The sequence below is a fragment of the Lactuca sativa genome, chromosome 7 (genome assembly GCF_002870075.4).
Source record: "Lactuca sativa cultivar Salinas chromosome 7, Lsat_Salinas_v11, whole genome shotgun sequence".
NCBI classification, from domain to species: Eukaryota; Viridiplantae; Streptophyta; class Magnoliopsida; order Asterales; family Asteraceae; genus Lactuca; species Lactuca sativa.
This window is the reverse complement of record NC_056629.2, coordinates 83,415,110-83,428,555: the sequence shown is the minus strand read 5'-3', so window position 1 is coordinate 83,428,555 and position 13,446 is coordinate 83,415,110. Positions and strand designations below refer to the sequence as shown.

At 32.1% G+C, this 13,446-nt stretch overlaps 1 protein-coding gene across 1 annotated transcript; it reads right to left on the bottom strand.

Moving 5' to 3' along the window:
• Window positions 1-654: 654 nt before the first annotated feature.
• On the bottom strand, window positions 655-8,322 carry LOC111887655 (putative inactive cadmium/zinc-transporting ATPase HMA3). The gene is made up of 9 exons (XM_023883826.3): window positions 7,972-8,322; window positions 5,988-6,245; window positions 3,854-3,951; window positions 3,381-3,636; window positions 3,164-3,301; window positions 2,769-3,087; window positions 2,473-2,675; window positions 2,203-2,396; window positions 655-2,131 (listed from the first exon to the last, which is right to left on the bottom strand). Exons 1-9 carry the CDS (start codon window positions 8,162-8,164, stop codon window positions 872-874), a joined length of 2,919 nt encoding a protein of 972 aa, XP_023739594.1. The 5' UTR covers window positions 8,165-8,322; the 3' UTR covers window positions 655-871.
• Window positions 8,323-13,446: the final 5,124 nt, after the last annotated feature.

The window sequence follows — 13,446 nt, the reverse complement described above, 5'->3', positions numbered from 1 at the left end:
ATCTTCATATTTTCTTCTCTGCTATAAATTGAAAAGAAAATAATGACTGTGTTATTGATTTTCAAACCAGAACAAAAAGAAACGGGTAATAAGGGCGAGGTTGATCAAATGATGATGTCATTAATAAATTTCATAATTTTCAAAATAATTTTATTTTTGGTGAGATTTAATTGTCATTAATAGAATTCTTAATTTTAAAAATAATTTTATTTTTGGTGAGATTTAATTGTCATTAATAGATTTCATAATTTAAAAAATAATTTTATTTCTGGTTAGATTTTAATTGTAATTAATAGATTTCCTAATGTTAAAAGTAATTGTCATTAATAGATTTCATAAATTTGGTGGATAAAAAAAAGGTCGACCAAATGATAATGTCAGCATACCGATCTAACGGTAAAAAATATATAAATGAAACGCAATCAATAACCCTAATTGATGAAAGTGATATCACAAAGTTTTTCTTTTAATAATATTTAAAGATTAGAGATATTTATAAGTATTATTTACAATATCCAGTGAAAATTCCAACCCAGCGGGTTTCAAATATTAATCTAAAATAGCCTTGACCTCCAACGAAAATTCAACACATAAACAGTCACTAAACAGTAAACAATGGGAATCACCATAAACAATAGGAGTCACCATAAAAAGTAAAAAACCAAACAAAAACCATTGTAAGCAATAATTAATATGGACTCTGTTACTTGAGTACTCATACAAAAGAGTTTACATAATGCTATATATAGATCAGCTATATAATAGTAAAGACTAAACCCATATACTTTTGATCCCATTATCCCATATACACCAATTCTAGAGCTTCAATTCCCAATAACTATAGCCATATTAGAAAATCTTCAAATCCATTTCACTCTATCACAATTTCAGACAAGCCTCCCTTTCTATTGAACCCACCTCCAAACTGTTGAATCCCGCAGCACTTGTACGTAAAGCTCTTGCAACACCCACTTATGTGCCTCTTTTTCAACCCACTGCTCTTGCTACTGCAACAACTTTTCACTATTTTCCCTAACTCCTCACTCGTAATATACTCTTTCTTCACATGCTTATGCTCATGATGATGATGATGATGATGATGGTCATGCTTCTTCAAATGAACATGACCATGGTCCTTCGAATGATCATGGTCATGACTATGCCCATGACCATGACCCATCAAATGATCATGTACATGATCTTGACCATGACCATGTGTATGATCATGATCATGGTGATTGGAATGAGTATGTGGCTTTTCATCATTATGACTACATTCCCCTTTCTTTTTAACCTCACAACTTTGTGATTCCAAATCTTTGGTACTACAGCATTTCGTTTCTTGTATCGTTTTCTTTGAATTATGTGGTTGTACAGCATGCTTTACTTCTTGTATTCCATCATCATCATGACCATCATGATCATGAACCTCATCAACATCATGAGCACAACAGTCATCATTCTTCTCTTGTCCACAATGATTCACCTCATGAGCACAACAATCATCAACATCTTCGGGTGTTATAACATGATCATCATCATGACCACAACAACTATCTTGTACCACGTGCTTCACCTCTTGTACATTCTCATCATGACCACAACATTTATCCTGAACCGCAGATCCAGACGAGCATTGTGCGTGTGCGTGTGCATGATTATGCGAATGACTTGTACCCGTATGTGAATGATTATTCATGCTTCTCACACTTGTACCTTGAAGCAAAAGCATACTATTAAAAATCACCACCAAGCAAGTCCCGACGTCGGCGAGAACCGCCGCCCAAACCAGCGGGTGGCCGGCGATAGCCAACGCGATTATAGCGGCCTTGGTGATGATAGCGATGAAGATATTCTCGAATATTTTTCGACGGGTTTTTCTCGCGAGTTTCACGGCAACCGGGATTTTTCTAATATCGTTCGACATCAAAATGACGTGTCCGGTTTCGTTTGCCAGCGCCGATCCGGAAACTCCCATGGAGATTCCGATGTCGGCGGTTGCTAAAGCGGGGGCGTCGTTGAGGCCGTCTCCGACCATGGCGGTTGGTGACTCCGTTTGGAATTGTTTGATGATTTTTGCTTTGTCTTGAGGGAGAAGTTCTGCGTGAACCATGTCTAATGCTCCTCCTAACTGTGAATTCAGAAATTGAGTCGAAAGAAATGGAAAAAAAAGGGGGAAATTTGATTTTGATTTTGAATTACCTGGTTTTGTGCGTGATTGGCGGCGGATTGAGAGTCTCCGGTGAGCATGGCGGTTTTAATTCCCATTGATTTGAGTTGTTGGAGCGCTTCACGTACTCCGATTCGACATGAATCTGAGAGACTAAAGACTCCGGCAGGTGAAGATCCAATAAATATGTACCCTGTTGATTTTCCTTCATTGCTTTCGCTTTGAACTAATGGTTGAAAAATCAAGTTAGAAAAAAGAATAAGAATAATATGTGAATCTCATGTTAGATGAAGTTTCTTCACCTTGTGAACAGCCTGCTCTAATGGCGATCCTTTTGTTTCCGATATAAACATCTTTCCCATCAATCTTCCCGTAAATTCCTTCACCAGGAAAATCTTTGAATTCCTCCACATTTTCTGGTTGTGGTTCGACAGAATGAGACTGCGCATAATCCACAAGTGCTGCAGCCATTGGATGACTAGACTTGCTCTCTATGCTCGAAACCCTAAAATAAATCAATCACATGATCAGATGCTTCAAATGAATAGGCAATTACACTTTACAAGAATGATTGAATGAAGTTGTGAGAATGATTTACCAGTAGAGCAATTTCTGATTGTCAATGAGTGGGTGAAAGCTCGAGACAGAGAATTCTCCTTTAGTGATGGTTCCAGTTTTGTCAAAGCAAATAACTTTTACAGTAGAAAGTATTTCGAGGTATTCAGCTCCTTTGACTAAAAGTCCAGATGTAGCTGCTTTTGACAAGGCGCAAAATGCAGCAACAGGTGTTGATAAGATAAGTGCACATGGACATGCACTTACCAAAACCACCAAAGCCAAGTGATACCATTTCTCCATATCATGAACTCGCATAGCAGCTGGGATTCCAGCTAAACAGGCAGCTACTACACAAACACCTGTAAAAACCACAAAAACAAAACTTCAATCACTAAGTTTGTGCATGTCTTTCATTTACAAGAGAGAGAGTTTTACCAGGTGTGTAATACTTGGCACATTCATCTACATATCGTTGAGTTTTAGATTTGTTATTTTGAGCCTCTTCAACGAGTTTTGCCATTTTTGCCACTACACAAGCTTCAGCTAAAGCTGTAGTCTTAACACTGATATAACCTGAAAGAATTAAAAATAAATAAGATTCTGTCTCAAATTAATGTTTTAAAAAATATAGATATGTAGAATGATTGCATACCATTTAAATTGAGTGTCCCTGCATAAACAATGGAGTCTACCTGTTTACCCACAGGAAATGATTCACCAGTTAGGGCTTTTTCATCGACTTCACATTCCCCCTCCACCACTATTCCATCAATGGGGATCATGGTCCCAGCTTTGACCGCAAGTCTTGTGTTGACTTTGACTTCGTTAGCGTTGACTTCTTCACCCGTGTCAGCTAACACAGCCTTTTGAGGAGCTATGCTCATCAATGATGACATCACAGCAGTCGCCTACATATAAATTTTTGCATCATACGTTTTGTAATAGTAGTATCGTTAAACAGAATGTCTGTCTGACTAATGTAAATCAGTAGTATCGTTAAACAGAATGTCTGTCTGACTAATGTAAATCAGGTACACAGTGGTGTGCTAGAAAGCTAAAATAAGATAGTGTTTGTGTGATTTTGGGAGAGAGAGAGAGAGAGAGAGAGAGGGGGTGGAAATAAACCTTGTGACTTGCCCTTGACTCGAGCCATTCTGAAATAATCAATAAAAACACAATTGTGCCTGCTTCCCAGTAATCCTTTAGGAAAATTGATCCTCCAACTGCAAATATATTAACCGGTTGACATGGCGAATAAATGCACCAAAATTTTGATATATAAGGAATTTTCTTTAGGGCTAAATGTGAGAAACAACAATATATTTTCATCTATTTTTTTTCTTTCTATTACAATATTGTAGCTTCAAATTGTTTTTTTTTCTTTATAAGACATTGTATTTTGAAAAATATATCTGATTATTGCATCATATATTGAAAGAATTTGTTGTAAATTGGTTTGTATTTTGTGACATTTTTATAATTGGGTAGACTTCTCAAAATACAATTGTATAATAGGGAAAAAAATGAACTTATGATGTTATATTAAACAAGTAAATAAAAGGAAGTTGCTATTTATTGTATTTGATCAATGCGATAATATAATCTCACTTGGGTGGGGTTGGTTATGTGTATATTTTTAATTATTTAACAAAATTAATATATTATTTATTAATAATGATTATATAGATGTATATTAAAAGGAAATAGTGTATCATATCTGATAACAGCCTCTTCTAGAGGTCTTAATGAGATTCTTATAATTTTTTTTTTTCTATGAGATATTCTTTACTTTTTATTGATAGACATTGAGCATTTGATATGATACTCAGAATATGAGATATGCTCAATTTAGCATAGCAAACCATTTTATTTTTATTCTATGAGATATTCTTTACTTTTTATAGATAGACATTGAGCATTTGATATCAGATATTCAGAATATGATAAAGAGAAGTCATGTCTACCAATATTCCATTTGAAATTAATTAGTTACAAGTTATCTAAAAATCATCATTACGATCCAATTTAGCATAGCAAAACATTTTATTTTATTAGTTTTGTGTTGAAAAGTGTTTCATAATAATAATCAGATTAAAATGTTTTAATTTATTTTGAATGTCAAATACGTATCATCTAAAAAGTTGATAAAAGTTCTTTAAATTATACAAAAAGTGAAAATAACATCAATTTACTCCTGAGAGAGTTGAACCTCACAAATTTCAATATAAGTGGATAGGTTTCACATCTTGATTGATAGATAAATACCATCTCAAATCAAAGGCTTTTAAGTATTCCCATTTGGAATTTTAGCCCTTTATACATGTGAGTTAGAATATTCTATCAATTTTCTTATTTATTCCTTTTTATTGTTATTAGTAAAATATTATAAATAATCCTTTTTTTATTATTATCATAATTGTTTTGAAAGGACACCTTCCGATATCTAATGTGATCCGAACTTTGAATAACTTTATTTTAAAATACTTAAATCCTAAATGGTCATAGTTAACTTTGGATATACTCAAATATCTTGGTTTAATAAAATTCTATTTGCACATCAATACATCATCAAGAAGATCACAAAAATTTCGTCATCATACTAAACCAAATATAAATTTCAGCTACTAATATGGTTTTTTTGTCTTTGTAAAATGATATTTTCATTATATCAATTCTTATTGCGACCATTTAAACTTTTTAATAATAATAATAATTTTATAATTACATAAACTATAATCAATCAATCATAATAACATAATATAGAGTAATAATAATTACAATTATCGTCATATTGACAAAAATCACAAATTAAATATGTAACGACAATAATATAAATTATATTATAATATTTTCAATTATTAGTATATACGTAATAGATAATAATAATAATAATAATAATAATAATAATAATAACAATTATAATTATTATTATTATTATTATTATTATTATTATTATTATTATTGAATAAATGTATAAATGGTATGTGATGAGATGAATGTATTGGGCCATGGGTGAGAATGAAACGACCACATCCCCATGTAAATCGTGACTATTGACTTGTTTTTTTAGATATTTGATTGTGACATCTTCCGATATGAAATACTTGTTTTCGATTTGATTCTTACTTATTAAAACAATCTCATATATTATAAAAGAACTTAAAATTACTTACTTAATCATAGATATTACTTAATGTTATCCAAAAATTTCATATCCATAAATATAAATGTTTTTTTTATGAGAATGAAGGTATTATACCTGCAATGAGCATGAGAACATTGATGTCAAATCTGAAAATTCGTAGAGATGCAAAGGCTTTCAAAGTTAAGGGTATAATTCCCACAGCGACAGCTCCAAGTGCCAACCATTTAAATGGAGAATAAAAATATTTCAAAAATGAAAGCAAAAGGAGGACACCACAAACGACGGCGTATGGGCTTGGATACTTGTTTCCATAGTTTTGAACTCCTTTCATCCTTACATTTGCTTCTAATCGTGCTTGGTTTAGCGCCTTAACTAAATTAAACAAGGGTAAAATGGGAATAAACAGTTATCACATGATAGAAATGAATAATTTCAAGACAATATCCAAAAGAGAACTAGTATGGTTATTTTAAAAAAAAATAATAATAATAAATTTTGTTACATTTACTAAAAGATAAAAAGATAAAGGTATAATGTTGTTTGGAATTAGAAAGATCAAAATTTTAAAACCAACTTCAATAATTTAAAATTTAAAATGATTAATAAAATCGTTATTATATGTGAATAATGTAAAAACTCAGGACAGTTGGGAAGGAGGATATGGACAATAAATATTTTTCTTTTTAAAAAATATAATAATATATGTGCAACTTTCTTAAATTTCTTCGAAATGGGGACCATGATCCACTTTTATTAAACCGACAAGCGTGACGTTGCTTCCATATATTTCATTTCATTTAATAGGTAGGACTGCACTAATTTTGTTTTTTTATGATTAAAAAATCTTAAAGTGCTAAAAACCAGCATTAATATTTAATAAAAATAAATGCACTGAAAATAAAGAAACAGAATTTAAGGTTAACTTAATTACATTATATTAATTACATAGTAAAATATAAATTTTGTTAATTATATTAATTAAATTTTAAAATATAAATTTTGTTATGTATAAAAAATTAAAATTTATTCAGGTAAACAGAATCTTCATTTTGTCTTGTTAAAACAGTATTTTAAATATTTATTTTTGTAAGAAACTGAACTTTAAATTAACCAAATGTTAAGTTAAAATTCCATTCTTTTAAAGGATAAATATTTTATACAAGAAGTTAGATTTTTTTGGTAATAGTGTCGCTTTCTTGTTATAATATTATTCATACCGAATCCTCAACCTTATTAAGGTCCAACAAGGAATATGTGTTTTCATTAAAAAAAACAATCAAATGAATCTCTATAGAAATATTATTTTGTTAATGGCTCTTTACGAATCTTCAGAAAACAATATAGGGTTTTATGGCATAAACAGTTATCAACCAATATTGATTGACAAAACTAAATAAATGTAAACAATAAATAACATAATTATAGAACGTTACCTAAACAATTACGTGGGTTTCACTCACATATATTTTTAACGACTTTACGTATCTAATTTATCGTTACATTTAATTATATTTATATTGAAATATAAGTTTGAAACTTTAATAGACAGATAAGCAAAGAGAATTTTCGATGTCTCCATACTTTTAAGTTGCTTGTAGAACTTGACTTCGTTATGTTTATGTCGACCCGCAAAGTTTTCACTTTTAACAAATCTAGAATATATCAATTTATAACTGCTTACTGTAACTTCATGATTATGAACATAATCGCTTGAGATATTTACTATAATCTTACATATAAAATTAATATAATATTTTCTCTAACGCGTGGAAATGGAAAATCATGAACTATTGGTGAAACATGTGTATTGTTTTGAAATTGGACTCGATTGTAAAATTGGTCGTATTTTTTCCAGTGAAAAAAGTGCCAAAAAAGTTAAGAAATGCCGTATGTTAAGCAACAATGAATCAAAACAATCGGATCCTTTTAATCATGAAAACAAAATTCAAATCAGTTTCTATCTGTAGCTTTTGAAATGATTGTTCTACTTCTACGGTTGAATGAACAAAATGTAAATCTAATCCTCAAACAGATGCATAGCTGTATGATATTGAGAGAGAGAGAGAGAGAGAGAGAGAGAGAGAGAGAGAGAGATTACCGATTTGAAACTGAGAAATGAGGGCGGCGTCGTGAAGCACGATAACAGTTCGGGAAGGAACGATGACGGAGACATGGTGAACGCCTTCAAGAGGATTAAGAATCTTCTCGATCAGTGGCACCTCAGATGAACAGCATAGACCCAACACATCGAAATAGCTTTTCTCCAAATCCTTTGTGGAATCTTCCTTCATCGCTCTGTATATCACAAATCACCAATCGAATACTCCAATTCGAGGAGGAATGGAAGATTTTTGGGGCAAATATCCAAGAGTAGGTGCGAACAAGTGAGGAACGAAGTAAATGGTAAGCGGTGAGAGGAAAGGGTGGTTATTTGTAGTGTCGATGGGAGGGTGGGTGGGCTTGGAAAGCACGAGTTTGTTTTGATTTTACAAATATTAGAAGAAATTACACAAATAGTCCCTTGGTTTACAAAAGAGACCATTTACATCGATGGGTAAGTTTAGAAAACCTTACACTATAAAATAAGTTAATAACCTCTTTGATGGTAACTTTTAAATTTTTTTTTTGCTATTTTATTTTGGAAAACTTTTAACTATCGAAAAACAAAATCTTTGTAAGAGGTTATTCTAAAGATTTATTATATTTTAATATTTTAATTTTTTCAGTGAATTGTAAATTTTGGGTTTGCAAAAAACTATAAATAAAATCTAAAATCTTTTTAAGCTGTATTCGATAGTTTAAAATTCAAAATTTTTGGGATAATGAATTAAAAAAGGTAATGTATTTTTTAATTTGTGTACATTTGGTTACTGATTTTTATTTTCGTCCACATTTACCCCTTCAACTTGTTAAACTGTACACATTTATGCCCCTATGACTGGCTACTCGAAGATAATCAGTAAAACTGATTTAATAGGGTAAATATTTCTCAATTTGTACACATTTAGTCCTTAATATTTTTGCACACATTTAGTCCTTAATATTGTTTTTGTTGCAAAATAAGTCATTTTTTTTGTACTCGTTCCATACTTATGAATGATTTCTTTAGTTTTTTCTCACGACATCTTACGTGAGATAGTTATATGGTGGTGGGATAGGTTGAGGTGGTCCTGCTATATGTTGTAGGCCAAGATACCTGGTGCGGGCCGACTGTAAGGTGTAGGCACGAAGGCTCGAGAAGAGCGGTTAGGTTAAGGCGGCATGCCGTCAAATTCTGGGTATTCCAGTCTGATGACTGATTGGACCTGTTGCATGTTGACATTCCAGTCCGATGACTAATTGGGCCAAGGTATTCAAATCTGATGAGTGTGGGCTCGTTATACATGATAATACGTTTGTTGTATCGAGTATTTTGGGGAAAACTCACTAAACTTTGTGCTTACCCAGTTGATTATGTTTTCAGGTTCTATCATTGATCGTGGGATTCCTCGTTTCTTATATTACTCTGATTTTCGATAAATGTATTTTGGAATAAACGTTTTCTCTTAATAATGGATTTATAATTAGGGACTTTTGTCATATTTAAAAATGAAAATTTTTTGTTGTGAAAATGAGACGTTACACATAAACATCAACAGCCCCACACACTTCATCAATGATTGTCCCAGGTAAGATGTCGTGAGAAAAACCTAAAGAAATCATTCATAAGTACTGAATGAGTACAAAAACAAAAATGACTTATTTTGAAACAAAAAAATATTCAGGACTAAATGTGTACAAAAATATTAAGGACTAAATGTGTACAAAATAAGAAATATATTACCCTATTAAGTCATTTTTCCCGGCTAACCTAGAGTAACCAGTCATAAGGAGTGAATGTGTACAGTTTAACAAGTTGAAAGGGTAATTGTGACGGAAAAAAACTCAGTGACCAAATGTGTACAAATCGAAAAATATATTACCCTTTTAAGTTATTATCCTCGAAATTTTTATAGTTATGGTTTCTGAAAAACTTGAAAAGACTGTTTTAACTTTTTAACTTTTGTGTATTTTTTTTTAAGATTTCTTCTTATTTGAATAACCAAAAAAATAAAGTATCCCCCCCCCCCATTTTTTCTCTCTTCCTTGTTCAGAGATCTAACAAACACTAGTCATTATCAGGTACTGGTGTGCTATAAATTACCCACTAGTTTTAAATTTATATGCCTACGAACTAGCTAGAATGTGATGGGTTTTGAGCAATACATCATTCCTATGGTGTACATGCAAACCCTAATAGCTTTTGGATCTAGTTTGTCTAATGAACATGCAATTGAATATCCAAAGTTATAAACCCTAGATCTAGCATACAATTAATCATATTAACATAAATTAGGGTTTAGATCTTACCTTTGATTGTTATGTAGCAATAACAATCAATCCTTGGCTTCAGAAAGCTTAGTGCCTCAAATGTTGCACCTCTAATGGAGTCACAAACACCAAGAGCAACTTGGATGAAGAGGAGAAGAGAGGAGGCAGCCAAAAAACGTCTACAAACCCTAGAGGGAGGCAATAGGGTTCCTTTATATAGGTAGGCTATTAGGGTTTTCAACTAGGAAACCCTATCTGACTACTTAAGCCCTAAGCAGCCCATGGATTCCTTTAACATATCCCTTGGACGATTTCTAATGGGCTTCCCCATAGAATTCGTCCAACCTATATATTATTAAGTAATCCATAGCCCAATTGTAATTATCTCATAATTACAAATCCAGTCCCCTAAGTTTAATTAATCTCTTTTAGCCACAAAATTAATTCTTAATTAATTCTTGACTAATATTAATTAAACAATATGATTTCTCCTTTAATATATTATTCTTATAATATATTAATAAATCATAATTAAACCTTTCTCTCGTTAATTCATCCTACATATTGCTATGGTGAAGGCAACCCAAAAGCACCATGCTCATAATCGGGTCAAGTACATACCAAAATAGTTATGGACTTAGACACTAATCCAACAGTCTCCCACTTGGATAAGTCTAATAACTATTATGCGTATAACTTCAGATCCTGATTAGCAATCGTAGCTTTCAAAAGCCGCTGTCAACTCTGATCTTATCAGAAGCGTGTCCTTTAGATAAGGGATTATATATTCCTCCATTTTTGATATTGTATAGACATGAATTTTAATCATTCTCTCTATACTATTTCCCGACTTCTGATTTATGACGACTGACAACAGACTACAATTGAACACATCAACTTAGTCTCGGCTTGGCCAAGCGCTTATGTGCCATCAGTAAATCATCAAGGGGCCCAAAGATAGCGCTTTTATCCCACTTTGGGTAAAAGGAATGGATAAACTTCAACTCAAATGCTCGCTTGCATTCACTCATCCAATCACGCACAATAATAAGTTTTATGACACCAAGTTACTGGTGCGTTTACTTATTATCAATGTGAAACCGACCATCAAATAACAACTCACACATCTTGGTTTTAAGAATATACAATATTATCGACTCACAATCACTCGTGATAGAATCCATGAAGTGATTCTGGTGAGTGTGGGTTTAATCTAATGCTCAAAATCATATTCATAATCACTCATGAACGTTGCAGCAAACCTTTGCTATGTCTAATACACTTTAGACAATCTACAAACCAATTCATAACAGTCTTCATTCATACCTACTTCCAACATATGAACGACTGTGGACCATTTGAATAATTTGATTATTCTGAAATAATTAATTATTCAGGAAGTCAAAACATGCAAAGTGAAACACAAGAATAATACTAATCCTATATGGTCCCAAACCTTTGAGTATAAATAAAACACCTTTTACTCATCACCATATCGATTACTCATTATTTGTTGTTTCTGTTAATTAACTTATTACTTGAATTATTACTACACTTGTCCCATGCTCTCAGCATGCACATAATGTTTACCTACGATCCTTACTTTGTGAAATAGATCAAATGAACACATTTCCAATCATACTCATTTCACAACTCCCAATACTTATCACAAGTGTAAGAATATCAAATTTTTGCCACTTATAGAATATGCTAGATTCTAACATTTTATGCAATGATCCTTTCGCAATTTCATAGCACAATAGTCACAATGACTATTGCCAATGAAATTACAAAGTCCTCTATTGGAGATTGTTACAAGACAATTCCATAGACGTGATGTCTCTCACTTAAAGTACATTCCTTTGAACATCCTTTTGCATAAAATTTTCTAATCTAGACATAAACTCTCAATATCCAACTCCCAATATGGAAACATTTCCATATTTTCCATATGACAACTCATTCATAATAGAATCTTATATATTCATAATAATGTCGATATGGTCCATCCAATACCATACTTCCAACTACTCACAAGCAACCAATCTTCAGCGAACTTTGGATCGTCCTTTGATAGTCGTTTAATTATTTTAGTTAAAACCGGTTCTAGTCCTTTTTCCCTCTTAATGCGCTAGACATTTGGAAAATTTTAGAATGGTCAAATATTATAGCATTCACAACTTTTCAACCCTTACGACTTTGTAAAGTATAACTCTTGTTTTCTATAATTAATATTGCTAACTTGCAATACTTGCCTTAATAATCATACAAGCATAACATTTATGCTCCCACTATCATGATGATCATTATCATATAAGCATAACACTTATGCTCCCACTAGCTTTGACATGTTTTTAGAAAACAACTGAACTTCCAGAAAACAATACCTATTGAATTTCTTAAGTTTATATTTCATATACCTAATGCTTTGATAATCCTTTATCTAAGCTTCTTAAACTTATACACCTTTGCCTTAGATAGCTCATATGTGTGTCTAAACAATTCAAACTAATTGCCAAATCTCACAATTCGAATTATGGAAAGGGATACCGTAACCATAATCGAATTCGAGAACATAATTTTTCACAATTACTATCTTCTTAAAATCTTTCTTAGTGAAAGCATTTCCTCATAGTCATTTTCATGAAGGAGGTAATCTTATGACACTTAGATTTTATGGTGTATGAGTTCCTATCCATGTGAATTTGCCAAAACCAAAGTTTGCGACAAATCCAAACTCATATGGACCGAACCTTCTCAATCTTGATCTCTTGCCTTATGGTAACACGGTTGCCCACCATGTCTTCCAAGTAGTTAAGCAGCTCACCCTTTCCTATCAATGTACTTTTCATTGATCAAGGTGCTTTCCTTTTATGCGTTCAAATGAGAACTCATAGAACTCACATGCATAATTAACTCAATTGGAATGGCACAGAAACAAAATAACGTCAACACGACAGGTTATAAACCTCAAGTCGTGTGCTAGTGATGATCGATAAGGTTTATTCTTGATTTGTTTTGAAACCTTTCAAGACCATTAAGACTCCCACTGACTCCTTGACATATAAGATTCTCTTGTCAATAAACATTTCTCGACAAACAAATATTCAAGAGTTAATGTAGCTTTTATCAAGACAAAACACTTCACAAAATTGGTCCTAGTTGGTCTTTGTCTTATCCAAGACATCACAACTTTCCAATTTCAAATGTGCAAGAATAAGAA